Consider the following 23,623-nt stretch of genomic DNA (forward strand, 5'->3'; position numbering starts at 1 on the left):
TGGACTAAAACAGAATTTATATATATAAGATACTTTATATTACTCTTGTTTTAGTATATACAGAGACATATATATGTGTATATATGTCTCTGGTATATATATTAAAGACACTAATATATTAATCCTGTTTTAGTCCCACACCTATGAAAAATTAAGTGTTTTAACATGCAGGGTGGGTCTAAAACAGGATTAATATATATGTTCCGGCCCATATGAGTATTTGGACCATACCCGTATGGTCATGATCTAATCTAATCTAATCTAAATTTGGGTTAATGACGACTACTCTGTAGGGTATTGTGCCAGATTATCTTATAATATAAAAATTATTAAATTTAATTTTCATATTTACAAATACTTTGTGTAAAAAAGAAATTGCTTGTCGTTGTTTGTGAGTTTTTCTCCCTTAATCCATTGAGTCGTACCGATTAATTGGTTAATAAAAGTATCGGAGTATTACTTTTAGTATATTTAATGATTTATGAAGAGTTAATTATCTGAGATAAAAATTGTGGAAAATAGTCAATATGTTAAAAGCTTCAAATTGATCAATTATTGATATGATTGAATTAGTAAAATTTTGGTGGAAAGTTGAGTGCATTATAAAATGCATAATGCAAAAGATAAAGACTAATATTTTTATATTAAATTAATCTCTTTACCTGACATGTTCTCAGAAGTGCGCATATTTGCATTAATACAAGTACACCGCGGCTCATACGTCCTTAGTGAATTGTGATTATCTGCATGCTGTGGATTTGACAAAATTATACCTTTATTATATATATAAAAATATATATGAGTGTGTGTGTGCTTGTGAGCGCGTGTGTATGCGTGTACATATATATATTTAGATATATGATATTGTTGAGGTTTGTAGTTAATGCTTACTTAGTTATTATACAAGGATTTATTGACATCTTTTTGTATCTGCTGTGTGCAGTGTGAATTATTTTAAACATTTTCGGTATTTGCCTTGCATATAGTAAAAGGGTACACGTAATGAATATTACATGTACCAACTTTGTACTGCTTGTATAATCGTGTGTAGCATAGCGCTACTATATGTCATGGTAAGTAAGGCTAATCATAATTTGTCAAATCCTTGGAGATGCAAGAAGTTGTATGTTTTTTTTAAATATACAAGTCCTTGTTACGTGCAACCCAGTCCAGCCTTGCAACAACTAGGAAAAGCCAAAGGTAGTAAATATAATAAAAAAAAAAAATGCATGGATAAACAAATAAACTTTTATATTTTTGTAAAAAATGACCATACGTGTATGGTCCGGGTAATTAATACGAACGTTGAACAGTAATTGATTAAGGCATATGATAACTATTCAAGGTGTCATAAATTTAGAGTTTCAAAAAATGAAATTTTAAATTAGAAAATAATTTGGTAATCATTGTTACGTGATTAATGAAATAAGATAAATTTTAGGCACAAGTAAAAAAATTTGCATGGTCATTATTAATTTGTTTTTACGAAACACAATATGTCGAATCCGAAAATAATTAAATGGACTGTTTTAAAAGCAAGAAATCAACTGTTTTACTCATTAGCAATTGGAGCATTCAACCCTCCTTTTTCTTTATTTTGGTGTTTCAATTTGATTTTTGTAAATTAAAATTTACATTTCAAATTATTTTTAGTTATTTTAAAATTTGTTCATGCTCCTCTTTATAAGATTTACAATTACAGTAGTTTATACGTGCTGTCTCTCTATTCTTATCAACATTTTCGGTCCTTATACATCCTTGGCTTTCAAATATTTGGCTTTGGGCGTTCCTGATGATGGTAAATCCAGAAAAGCGCTTCGGACGCATGAAATTTATAACGTGTTGTTTTCATATTTTATATAGAAACCACTGTTATTGGAAGATCGTATGAATAAGAGTACGAATACAGCAGTTAAGTGAAAATAAGTGGAAATTTAGAAGAAATCAAAGAAAATCTAATATAAACGCCAAGGAAAAAGAAAACAAATGTCCATGCCTTAAACACCTGTGGTTTCACGTACAGACGAAACTGTCTACAGGATAAAGGTGCTTAAAATTGACTCTAGATAGCGAAGGCAAGACAACAATGATATACCAAGATTAAGACAAAATGTAACAAAGATAAAGGATTTCAGTTAATAAATTGTGCCGATTTTGGTTCAGAGAACGAGCTGTGTCTGTTAAGGAAGTTTGAATTTATTCAAAAATACCTATATGGTCTAAATAATAATATGGTCCGGCCCGTTAATAACCAAACGAGTATATACTTATATGGTCAGACCATACGAGTATATCCATATAGTCATGACCATACGCATACGGTACAAATGCTCATATGGTCCGGAACATATATAAGACACTTTATATTACTCTTGTTTTAGTATATATATATATTAAAGACACTTATATATCAACCTGTTTTAGTCCCACCCCTATGGAAAATTAAGTGTTTTAACATGCAGGTCGGGACTAAAACAGGATTAATATCTAACACTATCTTATGATATATATATATATATGATATATTTTGTTCCTTTTTTCTAATATTTGCGTATAAATTCTTCTATTCATAATAAATAAAATATTTCTATCGTCTATATTTGAATACATTGTGTAGTAACAAAATTGTTAAAAGTAATTAGAAAACCGTGACAAAATCGAAGCAATTTAAAATTTTAAATCCCAGGCGGGACTAAAGTAGGATTATGCCACATTTTCAAATGAGTTGAATTATTGACTTGCAAGTCAATTATACATCACTGATTTTTTTTTTAGCTTCTTTTGAAGAAATTAGACCAAACTGACTGTTAATATCGAAATTTTATTTCTTTTTACCACTTTAATAATTAACTGTTTGAAACAAAAACAAACCATGTTTATTTTTTTTGTCGAATTAGTAGCTTATGTTTTTTAAATGTTTTAACATAATTATTTTATGAATATATCAAAAGTAACTACACCGATTTTTTAAATAAATTTATGTGTAAAATTTGTCATTTGAATAAGAAATTTAAGCCTGAAGTCAATGCAAATGATTTTGGACGTTTTGATGATTTTTTTTTTAACAATTCTAGTTGACAAAATTTGTATCGATATTTGACCTAGTGTATGAGAGGTTAATTGTACATAATTAAATGTAAGAACTTATCGATCCTTTACCAGCCGATATGTAGCATTGTTGTGACTGATATAACATATAAGCCGACTTTAAATAATCAAAGTACCGAAGTACTGAACATCGGATGACTGCAAGTTCTTGTGGATGGTCACAAGTACTTGTCTCAGAAAAAAGAATCACATCTCTATACCTGAAAGTGAGGTTAATGTACAGATATATTTTTTTTTCTTAGACAAGTTCGTGCGTGGATGATAAATAAATGATAGGGAATTCAATCTCACCGTAATAAATATGATATTGAAGTGATACAAATTAGTATACTCTGGTTTGTTGTTATATATTATATTAATATTTGTATATTACAGTTACATGTATATATAATTTTCATCCATTTGTATATCATTCTATTCTACTATATTAAAAATAGTGATGTGCAAGTGCATGGTGGACACTCTTCTGTAATAATATTCGATTTTTCTAATAGATTGGATTTGAGTAGGCATTCATATTTTCCCGCCAAACTTTCAATCTCCCATGCAGAGTTATCGGTCCTTGAGAGAGAGCGAGGACCGATAACTCTGCATGGGAGATTGCAAACGTTCCTGAGATATTCTTCTGCATGCGTTAACACACATTTTCTGTACGTGTGCATAGTTATTTAAGATTTTTTACTTATATATATATTTCTAACGACAAAACCTTTTTCATATTATTGATTTATGTTCTAAAAAAAATATTTTTAGGAGTATCCATTGAAAAAATGAATTTATAACAAGCGATAAGGAATGTTATTTTGCACTCGATAATGTCCGCGTATTTATCATGTTTATAGATAGGTTACAATCCCAACACGAAAGTTACGTAATGGAAATCTAGGCGACAGCAATACACCGGAATGCCCACACGGTCATCCGATGTAAAAATTCACTTACTTACTGTGGCCTCTAGTTAAAATAATAGAGTTATTTCCCTTGTTGAACTTCCGATTTTGTGACATGGCCGAAGATTTTTAATTAGAGCATTTAGAGAGAGCCTCTTAGAGAAAGAGCGTATATGCGTTACAAAAGGAAGTTCAAACAGCTTAATGCCTAGCTATTTTCGACTTAGAGTATTTCTAAATACTCAATAATGGTAAGTTTAACTGTAAAGTGGAAAGAAAAAATCTACTTTTTTATCTGTCTGATGCATTTTTTTTGTACTTTGCCGTATCACCCAGTATCAGTCAGTGTTGACCAGTAAGCTGCGGAACCGTAGCGCTTCTTCTTCTATGTGGTTAATCTGCAGTCGAAAGAAAGGCTATTTTTGCTGTTACGCCGTCCTACGATCATGAGTCTTGTTAACCTGAAGTAGGAAAGCACCCGAAAAAGTCAGCAAACCTGTATTTTCCTTTCATCATGTTCATATTTTTAAAATTACTTACCTAAATGATAGTTATTGAAGTAAAAGATCCAATATCCATGATATCAGAGTCCAAAAAGGAATAACATGTACATCATGTACATTCCAATATGATAAAGGTAAAAAAAATGAATAGTTTGTTTATGTGGGTAACCAAACTCATTAAAATTTATTTCAAAATATATGTTCAACTATCATGACTATATAAAAATGATTAAATGTGATATGATTGCCAATGAGACAACTCTCCACCAGAGACCAAATTACTTAGAAGTTAGCAACTATAGATCACTATATGGCCTTCAAAAATGAGCAAAAACCATACCTCATAGTCAGCTATAAAAGGCCCAAAAGTAACAAATGTACAATTTAAACGAGAAAACTAATGGCCTGATTTATGTACAAAATAATGAAGAAAAACAAATATGATTAGCAACAAACGCTAAGCACTGAATTACAGACTCCTGACTTTGGACAGGCACATACAGAATGTGGCGGGGTTAAACATGTTTGAAAGCACCAACCATCCCCCATTTGGGCATTTATCAAATTTGAAATACATACCATGCATATTGTCTTGTTTTCATTATTTACTGAGATAATTACATTAGAAGCTTGTTTTGACTTGATATAAAAAGATGTTAATCTTTGATGCATATTGATAACAGAAATTGGAAAAATTATGTACACATAAACATAAAACTCTTTCCATACACTTATTTTCAGAGATTTCCACATAGTCCGTAGCATGATACAATTTTTCCAAATCTATGTATATTCAACAACTAACTTTTTATGAAAACTATTGCCACAGGAACTTTAGATGTGAAATATTGAGGTTGAAGCAGAGTGAATATACAATTTTAAAGTATATCTAGCTATCGAGGTTAAAAAATGAAGGAAAATATTTTGACAAGAATGATCATGATGATTATGAGTTAAAAGATTTTAATTAAAGGTTGTCTCTATTTTGTTGTCCATTGTGATGTTCATATCCATAATATCCAATAAAACGTAGATGTTTGGCCTAGAGACTGAAATTCATAAGTGTTAATCTTTGCAGTCTTTCATTCAGTTTATTATTAGTTACAAAATGTAATTAATCCAAGTTTACACATCAATAACTATTAAAAAATTAGTTTAATCCTATAATAAACCCAAATGCATATTAAATAAAGCTTTAATCTTCAGTCCTTTATCTGGCTGTTGATACTGTCTGAAATTGTTTTAAATTAAATTTTCATGGCTGGACCTTTTTATGCTTACTACATTGTATGTTTTTCTCATTGTTGAAGGTTGGTGACCTTTAGTTAGTTACATCCATGTCCATCGGACTCTGGTACTGGTAGATAGTTGTCTCATTAGCAATTATAACCCATCTCTTTATTAATATATGAGAGAATCCTGTCAAACTTTTACTCTACTGTTTAATCAGATGTATAAATTAATTATGCATTAAATTTTTATCCCTTGAAAGACCAAATTTAATTCACAATGCTTAAAGGGTAAACTATACCAATGACTTATATATATGCAAATAACTTTGTAATATAAAGATAAGAAGATGTGGTTATGATTGCCAATGAGACTTACGTACAACTTACAACTCCCGTTAGCGCCATGTGTGTTGCATAGGGCGCAAACGGAAGCCTTCCATCTAAGTCTGTCTGCTGCTTCTTGTTGTACTTCTCTCCGTGTCCTCCATCCAATTTCTGTTCTTTCTTTGTCTACTATTCGAGACAATGAGACTAACTCTCCACTAAAGACCAAATGAAGTAGAAGTTAGCAACTATAGGTCACCATATGGCCTTCAAAAATGAGCAAAACTCATACCACAAGCTATGAAAGACCCTGAAATGAGATATGTAAAATAATTCAAACAAGAAAAATAATACAAAACAACAAACAAACAAACAAAAAAAATTCATTATGCTTTACAGCAACAATGTCAATTGAGTAAGGAAATTAAAGAAAATTCTTTCATATATATATATTAACCACAACAAAAGATGAAATAAGACAAGACATACTAATGTTATAACCTGAAAGGAAATATCATGTGAACTAGGGGGAATAACCCTTGTATTCCTCATTCTTTCCTTTAATCATTTTAAACAAGAAAATGATTTCCTTTAATCATTTTAAACAAGAAAATGATTTTATATGATTATGTACATGAACTTAAAACATTCTGTTCGCAGGATTTTCTTTTGAAAATTGAGAGTACCAAATATGAGAGGTTATGATTTATATATATTTGAACTTATTATAACAATCAAAAAGTTATTGTGAAAGGAGTAGGCCTGGTAAGACCCCTTTTTGGCCTCAAAATAGAGCATATTTACAAATTGATAAAATAAACGACAATAAAGACAACAACACCCATCAATTACCGCATGGTAGGAGTTTATTCTGGTCGACATGTTTCGCCAACAAGCGTGGCGTCTTCAGGACAATATTACATATGAAATCAAACAGTGAAGTACAAATTTTGCAGTTGTGTTCTCATGGAGGTTTCTAGTGGTAATATTGTAGAAATGATGAAAGTAGATCATAAAATGTCAGTTCATTTCCAAATTGGACAACACCCCACTGGCCATCCCTTACCAATTCAACTGGCTTCGCTCCAAGGGAGGTACTGCTTCCAATCGCGTAGGTAATAGGGTGAAGTGTATGATCGTTCTTGGTAGATTTGTTCATAAAAATTTACTTTGCTAATAAACATGATAAAGTGTCCGTGGATCAGGCTTTTCTTTATAAATATGTTTTGTGGTTTATGTGGTTCATTTCGTTTCTGGTTCCTTCCTTTTTTCTTTTACTTTTAACTTAACTAGATTCTTATTTTATTTTACTTTCACTTTCTATTTATATCTATAACATCGTCATAACAACCTCTATTGTTACGTTACTTTCGGCGAACCACACAACCGCAAAATTTGTACTTCACTGTTTGATTTCATATGTAATATTGTCCTGAAGACGCCACGCCTGTTGGCGAAACATGTCGACCAGAATAAACTCCTACCATGCAGTAATTGATGGGTGTTGTTGTCTTTATTGTCGTTTATTTTACTTATAGAGTGAAAGACAACTGTGAATACCTTTCGGTATCCACCCACTTTTACCCAACCGCACGATTACCACTTCAGGTGTTGGTTCACCTTGTTCAAATTGATAAAATGTAAACTTTAGCTATTTATTGGAAAGTAGAATGCTTTTGTTACATAAATATGGGCTGTTTTTGTCGAGCCTGCGAAAGCGAGACATAGCCATCCTAGATTCCAGCAATACAGAAACTTTGACCTCATTAGTATCAGATATAATTTGATCTGTATAGGTCAGTGTTATTAGGTGACCTCTGTCTTCATGTATAATTGATACATTTTTACATATGGTTAACATTTATATTGAATGTGCATTTTTTTAATAAAATTATAGACATATGATAGATTTAATACTTTATCTATATATAACTTTTAATGATTTACACTGCATTAAATAAAATATCTGTAAATTTTGTCTGAAAGATGGTTGTTTTAGGATTAATACAGTGTATTTTTTAAAGAAAAGACCAAAAAGAAAATCTGTATGAGTAAAAAATCCTAGTGGGGTCTATTTTTGTCGAGCCTGCAACTTTTGTTGCAAAAGCGAGACATAGCGATCCTCCATTCCGTCGGCGGCAGCTAGGTCGTCGTCCACATATATTCACTCTGTGGTTGAAATTTTAATAACTTTCTTAAACTATCCTGGATTTCTAACAAACTTGGACAGAAACTTGTTTATGATCATAAGATAGTATCCACATGATCCAAAAGTAAATTTTGTAAAAAAAAATCCTGTTTATCCGTATTTTACTTATAAATGGACTTAGTTTTTCTGCCAGTTAACATTACATTCACTCTGTGGTCAAAGTTTTTAAAATTTGAATAATTTTCTTAAACTATCCTGGATTTCTACCAAACTTGGACAGAAGCTTGTTTATGATCAAAAGCTAGTATCTAGAAGATCCTAGAAGGAAATTTTGTAAACACATCAATTGAAAATGAATCAGACAGACTTCAAGCTTGAACTACTAAAGTGAGGTGTTATGGCATAATAATGCTAGTTAGCACAACTTATACCAGCATTCCCGCCAGATACAAAAAAATATGGAGATGTGGTATGATTGCCAATGAGACAACTATCCACCAAAAACAAGTGGATGTAAGCAATTATAGCTCACCGTACAGCTTCGATACATAGTCACTACATCTTATACAGCATACCTATTTTGTATGTAAACTATTTTATATTTTGCCAAATTTAGTATTTATTATTTAAAAAAAAATTATCTTGTATAGATTAAGAATGAAATTCTATAACTGCTAATTCCTGATGACCAATCAAAATAGCTTCTAATCCGTTATGACCAATCAAAATTCATCCTGTTGTATTTCTTGTATTTGCAATTGTTAATTTGATTATTTGTTAATTACTAGATTAAGAGTACATGTATGTAAATTAAATATTAGAATATTAAATCAATAAATTGTAAGTAAACATTAAAAAATAGAAAGTTTATTGTGTCTCAATCATGTTAATTTAGTGATCTTAAGATTAAATTTTTTTTTGGTAGTAAATGTAAATACAGGTTAATCTTTTCATTACAAGAAGTAAGATATTTAAAGGCCCAAGTATCAGACCAGATTGAGAACACCAATCATTGTAGAAGATCTAAAAATAGATCATCATTACATTGACTACCCAATGTATATTGTTGACAACTTAGGATTGTCCATTTTTATTAGAAATTTAAATACCTTTATATATTCAGGTCAGCTGATACATGTGATATTAGATAAGGAAATGTGAAAAAAATAATATCTTCCCGATAACTGATAGTGTTTCATAAGTGGTATTAATAGCCTGTGGAAATCTATATTATGATAACATTGTCAATTATCATTAAAACAGTGATATAGAAATGTGACATGAAGTAATCTTTTTTCATATGGAAATAACATGCAAACTTGACATTTAGCATCAGAAATTTGATTTGGTGGATTTTACTTGATTTGATAATTTATTTATTTGATTTTGATCGGGTATTTATCCCAGATTATAATGAATCTAATGTTAGAATTGTCAACATGATTGTTAATATGAATTGGTGACACTTCAGAGAAGTTGGCAAAATTCATTACGCTAGCGGGAATTAATAATCAATTAAATCGCAAAGTAAGAAAAGGAGACTGATATATTAACATGATTAATCAAATGATTGAACATTGTCGTAAATGAACTGACGGTCATTGCACTTTCTTGTTGAAAACATTGGATAATTCGACATTGAGGCAATTGAAGAACTAATAAGTTGAAAAGAAAGAAAGAAAGAATTTCATCGACAGTATTTCTTGAAATTTAATTGGTTTCTGTTTTGTTTGAATCGATGTTAGCAATTAGAGATTCAGTTTGACATTTTGCCGAGGTCTAAGAATATTAAAGGTTTGTGTTCAATATTGGATAAATTTATATACTGAAAAGTGATCTTTTATGTGGTCAATTCTGCATTTTAAAGCATTTAGTGGGATATTTCAACATTTTGTCAAACATTAAATAAAATTATTGTTTGTATTTTTCACAATTATTCTAATTTCAATGATCACGTTTTGCAAATTCTGCAAAAAGCATTTAATGGATTCAGACTTGTAAATTTCATTCTGAGATACGTAATTATTTCTGCCGCCTTTACAATTAACAATATACAAACAATTCAGTTTGCCTATAATCGTCACTTTACGATAGAATTTGATGGTGTAGACTATATTTGGCTTAAGCTGTGCGTCAGCACCTGGGTTATTGATGCGTTTGGAATCAGTTGAGAAAGATCAATACACCTAAAACATAACATTCTGTCTCGTGTGCTTCAACATGCTGGGTACAGTGATGCAAATAGAAAAAGAACCTTATATGGAAAATCAGGATCTAATTCTTGGTAGAGGTAACTGTTTTAATTTTATCTGAGTTGTCAATAACCGGTTAAAAATTGAAAAAAAATATTTATGAAATTTTAATATTGTTGCATTCTTCAAAATTAAATTGCTGCATAAATTATAAATACATTATTAGGTATTTCATTAAGATTTGAGAAATGTTATTGACCCTTTTCATATTACAGAATTTTGATTCCGTTGTATATAATTTTTCGACAGGTTCAATTGTGGAAAAAAAGTAACTGTTTTATTATGAATTTGCCAGGTATAGAAAACATTAATAAGTTAATTTTTCCCCAAATTGTACCCATTGAAAGCTTGATTTTACTTCTTTTAGTTGCTCTTACTTGACCAAGTACCAGAATGTCCTACCACAGAGTAGGTTACCTGTCCAAAATTTATATACTTCGGAATCAAAAGTCGTTAATATATAAAAAGGTCTATTACACCATGATGTGTAATATTAGATAAAGCATATTTAGACCTCTGGATATCCTTTTATTTTGTTGTAGGTGTTGTTGATGTATACTCTAAATTTTCATTTATTCATGAACAATTTTGCTAATCATGAAGAAAGAAATATAAAGAAATTGGACTATTTTATCAATTTCTTTTATGTACATGTATAGTCAGAGGTCAGAAGCATTTCACCATTTACAAATTGGTGAAACAGTTTTGATCTCTGACTGAACATATATACATGAAGACAATTAGGGCACCTTTCGTGGTAGGGATGAGCAGCTGAAACATCCTGAGTACCTTTTAATATATTTTGATTAAATTGCATCTGTGAAAAATATCCAAACTGATTTGTTTCAGACACATTGGGTTTAAAAGGATGTAACAAAGAAATAATATTTTGTTATAAGCACACAGTTCGGTCCAATATTAGCACACACTGTACATGTGACACAGTTTGGTCCAATATTAGCACACAGTTTGGTCCAATTTCGTCAGAATAAGAGTAAATACATTGCTGATGTATTATTGTTTAGCAAGTCAATAATTCAACCCTAGTTGAGTCCGTATTCTTGCAATCTTTAATTTGAACTTTAGTGTTTGTGGATGTGGTCAGCATGTTAATTCATTAAAAAAAAAATTTGTCAACATTGAAAAGAGAAACAAAGGGAAGCATCGAGAAATACCATATAGTACAAACATGTGTAAAATCCATTTGAAAGTTTTTAAAAAAGAAAGGATTAAACTTGATAAATTGATTAATTCAGTATTATTTGGTCTTTAGTTTGTATAGGTGCCAATAATTTGCATATATAAAATTGAGAATGGAAATGGGGAATGTGTCAAAGAGACAACAACCCGACCATAGAGCAGACAACATATATATCTGTATATATTTGCATTATTAATAAATTACAACAAAAAAATTGTATAAGTATGTCATTTTGAATTCAAACTAACAATGCATGGTATTTAAATGCAATTATTACTTGTAATCATTAGGAATTACATAATTTTTTCATATTGACCATAATTTGAACTTACATTGTACTATAGGTACATGTACGTTTAAAAGTTTTTATTTCACTTTGAACTCCATTTTTTCTAATTTCGGCTTTTTTGTTATGAGATTATAAATACTGGTACTGTTAAATGTTTGAGAAAGTTTGGTTACAAGGGTACCAGTAATTAAGAACATTGATTTGTTTTGAGTATGATGAACAGGAAAGATGATTCTGATCAAGGTAATTACAACTCCACAAAATTTATATAAGGGTCTAGATGGGGGTATTCATTTCTGTATTCTTTAATTTATAGACCATTTTTCTCTATTCTTTATTTTTTGGCCTATACTGTGCTTTTCTCTTTATTTATGCTTCCGCCTTAGTGGAGTGGGCATTAAGTTTTACCTTTGTCAGTCCCGTCCGTCGCCTATGTCCCAAAAATTGGTTTCTGTTCTCCAATTATATTTTGCCTCAACCAAATGTTATAAAACTTATACACAATGCTTATTACCACAAAACACAGATCAAGGTCGAAATTGGGTGGGGTCACTTTTACCGTTCATGAGTTATGCCCCTTTATAAATGTAAAAATTGCTGAATTTTTTGTTTCCGTTCTCTAACTTTAGTTTGCCTCAACCAAATGTTATAAAACTTATACACAATGTTTATTACCACAAAACACAGATCTGATTTATGATTCTTTATAAATTGAAAAACTGCTAAATCTGTCGTTTCCATTCTCTAACTTTAGTTTGCCCTCAATCAAATGTTATGAAACTTATACACAATGCTTATAATCATTAACAGTCTTAACTATGTGAATCCTTATTCTGTATGTGGAAGTTGACTCATGCATATTTACAAGCTGGGGCATCTTTTGCCTATAGACACATTCTTCTTTTATTTTAAATTTTTTTGCCCATTTATTATGATTTTTTTCCCTATTATTGTCTATTCTGTTATTAGCCCTCCAGACTGAGAAATCTATATTTGCTTAATGATGACCAAAAAAAAAGACTTCCTGAGTTCATAGCTCTTTATGCCCCAGCTACAACAGCAGTGGGTGGTGATGGTTTTTGGTTTGTGCTTCTTGTCTAATATTTCATCCAATTGTTTGTATGTCCTGGTTTACCATTAAGTTGTAATTACATTAATTTGAACTTAGTATAAATGTTCTTTTAAGATGTGATGTATTTTAATTACTGGTCTACGCCAAATTACGGCTTTGACCCCACTAAAAATGGAAATTAATGTGATAGTGTGAAACCAGTTAATGTTCATGAGAGATACAAATGTATGGGTAGATATTTAACTTCTTTATATAGATGTGACAGCTCATGTTGGTTTATTTAACTTCTTTCTATACACGACAGCTCATGTTGGTTTTGTCATTTCCACCCCATCAAACCATAGGCTCAGTTCTCATGTTGATTGATTGATGTTTGCTTAACATCCAGTGGCAAATATTTAGATGTCCAATCTATAAGATAGGTACAGAGGACCTTCTAGAAGTTTTGCCCACCCTGTGCACACACAACCACCGTGAATATTAGAAGTGTGACAATCCAAGTGACCTTTAGGAATAACACCACTTATTCATAGCCCCCTTGCTTTCTATGTTAAATTCTGCAACTTCAAGCATGCATAGCTATTTTGTATTAAGTTTAGATAAAGTGATAATCATTTCATGTCAAAACTAAACTTTATCCTGACTTGTGCTAAAAAAATCAACATACATGTACCTGTAATTGCATATTAGAGCGCACTGGTGTCCGGAAGTTGGGTTGTGCAAAAACAGATACATCTGATCTGAGCAACAGGGCAAGTATTCCCTCCTATCTTACGTTTCATATACTTTTTTTATTATTCAAAAGAAACTATAGTTATAGCTATGCGTAAGAACTGTTTTGTTTAAAATAGGTACAACTTTCTTGTATATTCTTTCTAACCGGGCCAAATTAGTGGTCCTATACCTTTAGTGTATATATCGCTAGCATGTCTAGTGAGCAGCTTGAATCTTTCAACTATTTCAAGGCTGAGAAAATGATTCTTATTTTGTTCTATTTTGTCCAACATATTGAATCAATGTATAAATTTAAGTTAATGTACAAATTGTACATTCAACCCAATGACACACAAACAAAAGACAAAACTGCCATTTTAACACCCTCCCCCCTCCCCCTCATTTGTAACCTTGTTTATGCATAGAGGTCAATGTTGATATGGTTGTAAGATCTGATAACAGTATTGATTAATCTCTTGTAAAAAGTGAGTGGATTAGTACAAAACATTCAATTTTGAACAAATATAACAGTATCTCATTGTCAAATATTATTGAATGGAAAAACCAGATTCACATTTGTACAATTACGTAACATTATAAAAATTTGAAAAGCTAATTAATGTGTTTTCTGATTCCTAAAAGTAATTGGTTCAGTTGAACTAGTGTTAAGAGGAAGACTTTTGGTATTATATCAGGTTAATTTATGTATTTGTTTGCATGTTGCCTAGATCTAGAGTTAGCAGAGAATTTCCACGTCTAGTTTTTGTTACTTACCTTTGTATTGAATGCTATACTAACTGGGTTACAAACATACAGAATAAGGTTACCGGGTATATTCACTATTCTTAAATATTCCAAGTAGCAGTGTTAAGTAATAAGAAAAAATTAGAAGAAAAAAAATATGATAATTTTTCTAATTTTTTTGAGAAAATAATTGTTGAACATTGTCGATTCTTGTCGACCTTAGTCATCTTTTAGTTATTACAAAAATCTTTTTGTCTGAAATTACTGGGCCGATTGTAACCAAACTTGACTTGATTGCACAATCTTCATTAAGGTATCTTTTGATTAGGTCAATTTAAGGGGAACCACTGATGATAAGAATGTGTTATTTGGTATGAAGTTGTATAAGAATGTGTTATTTGGTATGCAGTTCTAGTTACTAGTAGCACTTGTCCATCTAATTTCTATGGAGGTTATTTAGCCCTGCCCCTCAGTCATGGTCTATTGACCTTGAAACTTTTGCATAATAGTAAAACAAAGGATATGGGTATCCATCCATGACACAAAATCAGTACTTGCACAGCAAAAAACACAGCATAATCATTGGCACATCCCATTTGATTAATTTGCCCCGTCCCCTCAGTCATGGTCTATTGACTTTGAAACTTTTGCATACAATTTTGTGATTAGGTCAGTTTAAGGAGAACCACTTATAAGTCAATTATATATCGTTTGCAATTATTTTAGCAATGGCATATCTTATATGTCCGAAACTATATAAAGATTGGGCTTTTTTCAATCAGTCTTGGATCATTAGCTTTCAGTATTTTGCATAATTTACATTTAAAAATATTGCTTTTTTAATTTCAACATTTGCATTTTATGTACTATATGTATCAAATTATATACAGTCATATAGTCAAGACATAGCTCTGTGCTGAGGCTCCGTGTCAACAGTTTATGTATATTTAAGTAGATAGTTTATATTTATTGTATATAAATATTTAAGAACATATATGGTACATTTTGTATATTTAATTAGATAGTTAATCCCTATTTGATTTCTATTGATCTTTAGTATATTGAATTAGGACATTTGAAAGGGTATTAGTATTCACAAAAGATTAAAAAGCATTTGTGTATTGGAAATAGGGCTCATAAACAAGTGGTTTAAATATCTGTGTCAATTTACCTGTTAAAGTGTCAGATTATAATTAAATAAATAAATGTTTACAAGGCACATTAACCTCAAAATTAAATGAATTAGCCTACTTCCTGATAATGTAGTATAGGTATTGGTTCAAATGCCCTTTGATTCAAAAATTAAAAAAAGTACTGTAAATTCAGAAATTATTATGTACATTATAATTAAATATATAAATAAATGTTTACAGATATAAAAATCAATTGCCAATGAGACAACCCTGAACAAGAGACCAAATGACATAGAAATTAACAACTATAGGTCACTGTACAGCCTTCAGCAATGAGCAAAGCCCATAGCACATTAACCTCAAAATTAAATAAATTAAATAAAGTTGAAAAAGCAAGGAGAAATACATTTGATTGTTATTGTTCAAAGTTCGTTTTGATGCAACATCATTTTGTTGAGCAGTAAAACTACAGGATTTCTTTCACCTGTCAAATTATTGGTTTTTATTTGTTTTGGGAAATCACATCATTTCATTTCAACCAATGTAATAAATATAAATTAACATAACTTTGGAATTGAAACATTAATAGATACATATGTACATGTATTAATGAAACATATACATTTTACTGTAAATTCAGAAATTATTGCGTGCATTTATTATTGCAATTTTTGAAGTATGGACAAAAATGCAAGATTAATTATTGCAATTTCAGGAAAATGTGCATAAAGATATATGGATCAGATATCAGAATGCATACTGTTCTTTTTATTGCGATGCTCACCAAGTCGCAATATTCGCAATAATAACAACTTCACAATAATTTCTGAATTTACAGTAGCAAAAGAAAGGCATATTATTTGGCACCCTAGAATTGCTAAAATAATTAAATTTATGGCAGTGAAATTATATTTCTACCATGCCCACTGTACAATGTAAATATTATATGTGGTTTAGACTTAGTTTTGGTCAGAAACAGCTGTTGCTTATTGACTCACCTTTTGGAGGGGGGGGGGGGGGGGGGGGGGGGGGGGGGGGGTTCAAACTTAATTGATTCTAAATTTCTTGAAAAAATTATTTCAGAAGTGAAGTTAAAATAATTTTTGTCTCCATTGGAAATTTAGAAGTAAACAAATGTGAAATTGCATTATGAAAAAATTATTTTTATTTCTTTCAGGTCTTTATCTTCTTTGAAATCATTATTGGAATGCAGACATTGCAATGCAATCAACATCTAACAAACTGAACTAAATAACATGTTTTAAAATTACCTTTTTACGAGGGTCTGGATAGGGAGGGGTCCTCCTTTCTTTATTACAAGGGTCTGGATAGGGAGGGGGTCCCTCCTTTCTTTATTACAAGGGTCTGGATAGGGAGGGGGTCCTCCTTTCTTTATTACGAGGGTCTGGATAGGGAGGGGGTCCCTCCTTTCTTTATTACGAGGGTCTGGATAGGGAGGGGGTCCCTCCTTTCTTTATTACGAGGGTCTGGATAGGGAGGGGGTCCCTCCATTCTTTATTCTTTAACTGTATAGACGATTTTTCTCTGTTCGTTATATTTATTTTTACCCTTATTCATTATTGTTTATATTTCAGCACCCCAATATTTTCTATTCTTGAATTTTTTGGCCTATATTTCTATCTTCAGTATAATTTTTGTCCTTTAGTCTACACTTTTGACCCATTATTCTCTATTCTGTAAACCCCATCCATTCCCTCAGAGCCTTCAAATAATTCATAACATTGACAGAAAAACAGTCAAATTTTTAATTGAAAAGTTTGGAATGGGAATCTTTTATTGAACATTAGAAAAAAATAGTAAACAAAGCACTTGTGTAGAGTTAATCATTAATTGAATTATTCCGGCTTTGATAAGGTGGAGAGTCAATCTTTAAGCAAATTATTACGGCTTTGTTAATATGTTTTGACATATTTGAGAGCCTTTGCATCTTGTCAAGTAAATACAATCACATGACCTTAGCTTTAACTTATAAATAAGGATTGACAACAAATACGTACTCAACTAGATCGTACAGAATTATCCTGTATGTCGATCTCACTGTCTGGACACTTAAGTATCAGTCACATGATCTTAGCTTTAACTGATAAATAAGGATCGAATGACAACAAATACATACTCAATGGATCATACAGAATTATCCTGTATGTCGATCTCATTGTCTGGATACATTGGTATCAATCATTTGTTCTGTGTGTGCAGGGGGAGGGAGAGGGCTTTATTTTTTATGCCCCACCTAAGGGCATTATGTTTTTTGGTCTGTGCGTCTGTTCGTTTGTCCGTCCATTTGTTTGTCCGTCCATCTGTCCTGCTTCAGGTTAAAGTTTTTGGTCAAGGTAGTTTTTGATGAAGTTGAAGTGCAATAAACTTGAAACTTTTTACACATGTTCCCTATGATATGATCTTTCTTATTTTAATGCAAAATTAGAGTTTTTACCCAATTTCACAGTCCACTGAACATAGAAAATGATAGTGCGAGTGGGGCATCCGTGTACTATAGACACATTCTTGTTTTTAAATAATTTGCTCAATTCTAAATTTCTTGAGGAAAAAATTTGTTTCAGAAAGGAAGTTAAAATAATAGTTTGTTTCCATTGAAATTACAGTAAAAAATAAGTGCAACATTAAACTTCAAAATAAAAATTCTATTTCCTGTAAGAAAAATCTTTTGTTAAGAAATTAAAAAAAAAAAAATTGATCAAGAAAAAAACCCCATAGAATGGCACCTCCCACACACACACATGTAAAAGATGAATGGCAGGAGCAGTCATTCCCACAAGGTCCCTCAGACATGTGGCAATGTTATAAATGTCATCAATTACTGGACCAATTGACCAGTGTAGATGTACTGGAATCAATCTAACATGGAAATCTCTTGACCTCGTTGTCTCTCGATGTCTTAGTATTTTGTGTTGTTTGGTTGCTGACAGGGTTTAAACATGAAAATTGTATAGAATCAAAGTAGATATACATATTTCAAATTTTGATGTTGTTATCTTTTTCAGATCATAATCCGAACCTTAACAGATCACAGAGTTTAAAGGTCAGGTCAAGGTCAAGTCCTCACCATCATAACAGATTAGGTAATGTACTTTTATAATTACATGAAAATAGAAAATATGCTCCAGCCTGAATATGATCTGAATGAAGTTTTCCTGCCCGAGGTCGTGGGTCTCTCCAGTTCTTGTGGCTTTCTCCACCAATATAAACTGATTGCCATGAAATAACCTCCAGTGGTGAAAGTGGCAATAAATGGCAAAATATATCTTACATTAAAAATAAAAATTGATCTATTGTTATTTGATGAAGAAAATGACTCCCACACATAAAATGTTAGGACTTGCATGTGTTAATGGAAAAGATACATGAGAAATACATGAAATATACCTGGTTCTTGGATAGCTGTCTCATTGGCAATCATACCACATCTCCTCATTTTTTTTTTAACAAATATCTTGACTTTTGTTAATTTCCTCAATCATTGAAGACTTTTAATTCTACATTCCTGTTGTGACATCCATAATGAAATGGAAACCATCAGTTAGACAAATGCTTGGTCTATTGTATAACATTGTTTATATCAGTTAGACAAATTTCATCTATTGTATAACGTTGTGTTTATATTGGTTAGACAAATGCTCTATCTATTGTATGACGTTGTTTATATCGGTTAGACAAATGCTCCATCTATTGTATAACGTTGTGTTTATATTGGTTAGACAAATGCTCTGTCTGTTGTATAACCTTGTTTATATCGGTTAGACAAATGCTCTGTCTGTTGTATAACGTTGTTTATATCGGTTAGACAAATGCTCTGTCTGTTGTATAACGTTGTTTATATCGGTTAGACAAATGCTCTGTCTGTTGTATAACGTTGTTTATATCGGTTAGACAAATGCTCTGTCTGTTGTATAACGTTGTTTATATCGGTTAGACAAATGCTCTGTCTGTTGTATAACGTTGTTTATATCGGTTAGACAAATGCTCTGTCTGTTGTATAACGTTGTTTATATCGGTTAGACAAATGCTCTGTCTGTTGTATAACGTTGTTTATATCGGTTAGACAAATGCTCAGTCTGTTGTATAACGTTGTTTATATCTGTTAGACAAATGCTCTGTCTGTTGTATAACGTTGTTTATATCGGTTAGACAAATGCTCAGTCTGTTGTATAACGTTGTTTATATCTGTTAGACAAATGCTCTGTCTGTTGTATAACATTGTTTATACATGTATCTGTTAGACAAATGCTCTGTCTGTTGTATAACGTTGTTTATATCTGTTAGACAAATGCTCTGTCTGTTGTATAACGTTGTTTATACATGTATCTGTTAGACAAATGCTCTGTCTGTTGTATAACGTTGTTTATATCTGTTAGACAAATGCTCTGTCTGTTGTATAACGTTGTTTATATATATATCTGTTAGACAAATGCTCTGTCTGTTGTATAATGTTGTTTATATCTGTTAGACAAATGCTCTGTCTGTTGTATAACGTTGTTTATATCGGTTAGACAAATGCTCTGTCTGTTGTATAACATTGTTTATATCGGTTAGACAAATGCTCTGTCTGTTGTATAACGTTGTTTATATCGGTTAGACAAATGCTCAGTCTGTTGTTTAATGTTGTTTATATCGGTTAGACAAATGCTCAGTCTGTTGTATAACGTTGTTTATATTGGTTAGACAAATGCTCTGTCTGTTGTATAACATTGTTTATATCTGTTAGACAAATGCTCTGTCTGTTGTATAACGTTGTTTATATCTGTTAGACAAATGCTCTGTCTGTTGTATAACGTTGTTTATATCTGTTAGACAAATGCTCTGTCTGTTGTATAACGTTGTTTATACATGTATCTGTTAGACAAATGCTCTGTCTGTTGTATAAAGTTGTTTATATCTGTTAGACAAATGCTCTGTCTGTTGTATAACGTTGTTTATACATGTATCTGTTAGACAAATGCTCTGTCTGTTGTATAACGTTGTTTATATCGGTTAGACAAATGCTCTGTCTGTTGTATAACGTTGTTTATATAGGTTAGACAAATGCTCTGTCTGTTGTATAACGTTGTTTATATCTGTTAGACAAATGCTCTGTCTGTTGTATAACGTTGTTTATATCGGTTAGACAAATGCTCCATCTATTGTATAACGTTGTGTTTATATTGGTTAGACAAATGCTCTGTCTGTTGTATAACGTTGTTTATATCGGTTAGACAAATGCTCTGTCTGTTGTATAACGTTGTTTATATCTGTTAGACAAATGCTCTGTCTGTTGTATAACGTTGTTTATATCTGTTAGACAAATGCTCTGTCTGTTGTATAACGTTGTTTATATCTGTTAGACAAATGCTCTATCTGTTGTATAACAATGTTTATGTCGGTTAAACAAATGCTCAGTTATTTATATCAGTTAGACAAATATTCTGTCTATTGTATAACGTTGTTTATATCGGTTAAATTACCATATAAATAGAATGTAAATAATACATTGTTGTTTTATAAGTAACTTGAGTGATGTCTAAGTTGTTTACTAGGGATTTTTTAAAGAATTTTTTGAATAGTATATATTGTTGACAGGAGATTGGTGTTTGCATCAGTGAAATAGCAACCCAACAACCAAAACTGGAAAAAGACTGAAATAGACTAAAAACAGACAAAATTTCAGGAAGGACAACCTTTTGATTTTGAATAAATTGTATGACCAATTAATTAACTACATGTACATGTAAATATATAGAACTTTCTACATCTGAAGGCCAACTGATCTTATTATCTTGCTGAACAAATTCTTTACAAAAACTCTTTCGACTAAACCAAGCCTTATTTCACTGAAGTTTAATGTTTGTATTTTGCCTGTGTTGTCCAACAGTCCTTTTGAAAGACTTAACTTGACTGAAAACTTGACAAAAGTTCAAGACAGATATTATGGATAGAACGGATTCATTATTTTTCGTGTGGACCAATTTTCATGGATTGAGGAAAACTTGTATTTCCGAGAATATTTGATTTCATGATTTTCCCAGTCTGCATTCATTCATATAGAAAATGTTTAATTTGTTGAACATTTAAATTTTATTTCACCCCTCATTATAGTTGAGTTAATAAAAAAAGCCCCATCAGTTTGTCATTAGGAGATAGTTGACAATGGCTGCAGGCTGTTCACTTTTATAGTTACTTTAGTGGGTGTCTATAGGTGTAAAAATGATATTACCTCAATGAAGCCAGTTTATATTGTAAACATTACGGTCTAGTGATTTCAAAACATTGTCATTGAGAAAAGTGTGTCAAGTTACCTTAAAATAATAGAAGGTTAATGTCAGTAAAATTTGTTTTGGTGATTACTCATGTAATAATGTTAATAGACAGGAAAAAAAATGGAGAGAGACTCACCAGGGTATTCTTCCCCTTTATTCATTATATAAAAAGTATCTTTTTATGCCCAACCTACGATAGTAGTAGGGGCATTATGTTTTCTGGTCTGTGCGTTCGTCCGTCCGTCCATCAGTCCGTCCGTCTGTCCCGCTTCAGGTTAAGTTTTTGGTCAAGGTAGTTTTTGATGAAGTTGAAGTCCAATCAACTTGAAACTTAGTACACATGTTCCCTATGATATGATCTTTCTAATTTTAATGCCAAATTAGAGTTTTGACCCCAATTTCACGATCCACTGAACATAGAAAATGATAGTGCGAGTGGGGATCCGTGTACTATGGACACATTTTGTTTTAGATTTTTAAACTGTGTACATAAAAAAATTGATATTGTGTGGTGGTTATTTATTACACATACATATGTATATGGTGTTCCATGATTGGAAGGATTTACATGAGAAAAAAAAGAAGAAGAAGAAGAAATTTGTTTTCAATGGCCAAGTTTTCAGTGTTCATTTCAGCAAAAGTTACTTTGTTTTAAATAACTCATTATAAATACAGTAAATTCAGAAATTATTGCGAGGTTTTTATATTAATGTGAAAAATGTGATTGGGTTAGTATTGCAATTATAAGAACATTCATTTATTCTGAATAAATAATCTTGTATTTTGTCTATTCTTCAAAAACTGCAATAATAACATTATAATATCTGAAGTATAAAGCAATTTTCAATTACATAAACATTTCTCTTAGTTTATTGACTGCAAAATGAAAGTAATACTTTGAAAAGCTTATGGAAGTGTTTATGGTGGGTATGATGGCCACTATTTTATATTAATTAAGTAAATGGTATATATTTATATCATGCTATTTAATTAGAAATAAGTAGCTTTTCTTTGGTTCATTTAATTAGAAATAACTTGTTTTTCTTTGGTCCATTTAATTAGAAATAACTTGTTTTTCTTTGGTCCATTTAATTTAGCCATGTAAGATTCCAATACATCTAACCAGGAAGTCAAGAGATTGTTTACCATTTAATTTGAAAGGGTTAAAGGTTATATCACCTAGGGAGAATTTGATTGTCCATTTGGGAGAATTGAAGCATAAAATACATTAAGTCTATTGATTAACATGATTAATAGTTTATTATATATGTTTTATTGTTTTGACCTTGATTTACACCTTTTTTATGCACAGCACTTTAAAAATTCATGCAGGAATCAGTGCATGTGATAATAGTTCTTAGTGCGATTAATAAGGTCATACAAACTTAACTCAGAAATAGGATATTAAGGTTCTTATTAGATTATTGTTCAAGTACATGCTGTCAGACAGGTATATAACGGATGTGAGAGGTATATACAAGTACATGCTGTCAGACAGGTATATAACGGATGTGAGAGGTATATACTTAAATTGTGTTGTAACTTAGGATACAAATATCCTTCATTCCTGGGTGGTTGATAAGAGAGAGTTATATTACATTGTCGTAGGTCACGTAGTCTGTATAGATGTCTGGGTTGTCATAGTTATTGTGATGATTTTAAAAAGCATACATGTACATGTTTGTACGCATTAAATTTATAATGTGTTGTTTTCATTTTTGTGCATACCCATGCTACGTA

At 31.1% G+C, this 23,623-nt stretch overlaps 1 protein-coding gene across 4 annotated transcripts in view; it reads left to right on the forward strand.

The window, feature by feature from the left end:
- The first annotated feature begins 4,103 nt into the window (after positions 1 to 4,103).
- The window catches only part of LOC127723160 (transmembrane and coiled-coil domains protein 1-like), an 80,627-nt gene continuing 61,107 nt past the window's right edge, over positions 4,104 to 23,623 (forward strand). For 2 of the 4 annotated variants that reach the window (XM_052229656.1, XM_052229657.1), the window contains exons 1-2: positions 10,224 to 10,496; positions 18,635 to 18,712. In XM_052229656.1, the coding sequence (XP_052085616.1) occupies positions 10,427 to 10,496; positions 18,635 to 18,712 (148 nt within the window). In that variant the 5' untranslated portion in view covers positions 10,224 to 10,426. Of the gene's footprint in view, positions 4,250 to 10,223; positions 10,497 to 18,634; positions 18,713 to 23,623 lie in introns of those variants that run through there. The other 2 variants (XM_052229659.1, XM_052229658.1) reach the window with 2 other exon arrangements.

The sequence above is a fragment of the Mytilus californianus genome, unplaced genomic scaffold, assembly GCF_021869535.1.
Source record: "Mytilus californianus isolate M0D057914Y unplaced genomic scaffold, xbMytCali1.0.p SCAF_13, whole genome shotgun sequence".
Taxonomy (NCBI): Eukaryota; Metazoa; Mollusca; class Bivalvia; order Mytilida; family Mytilidae; genus Mytilus; species Mytilus californianus.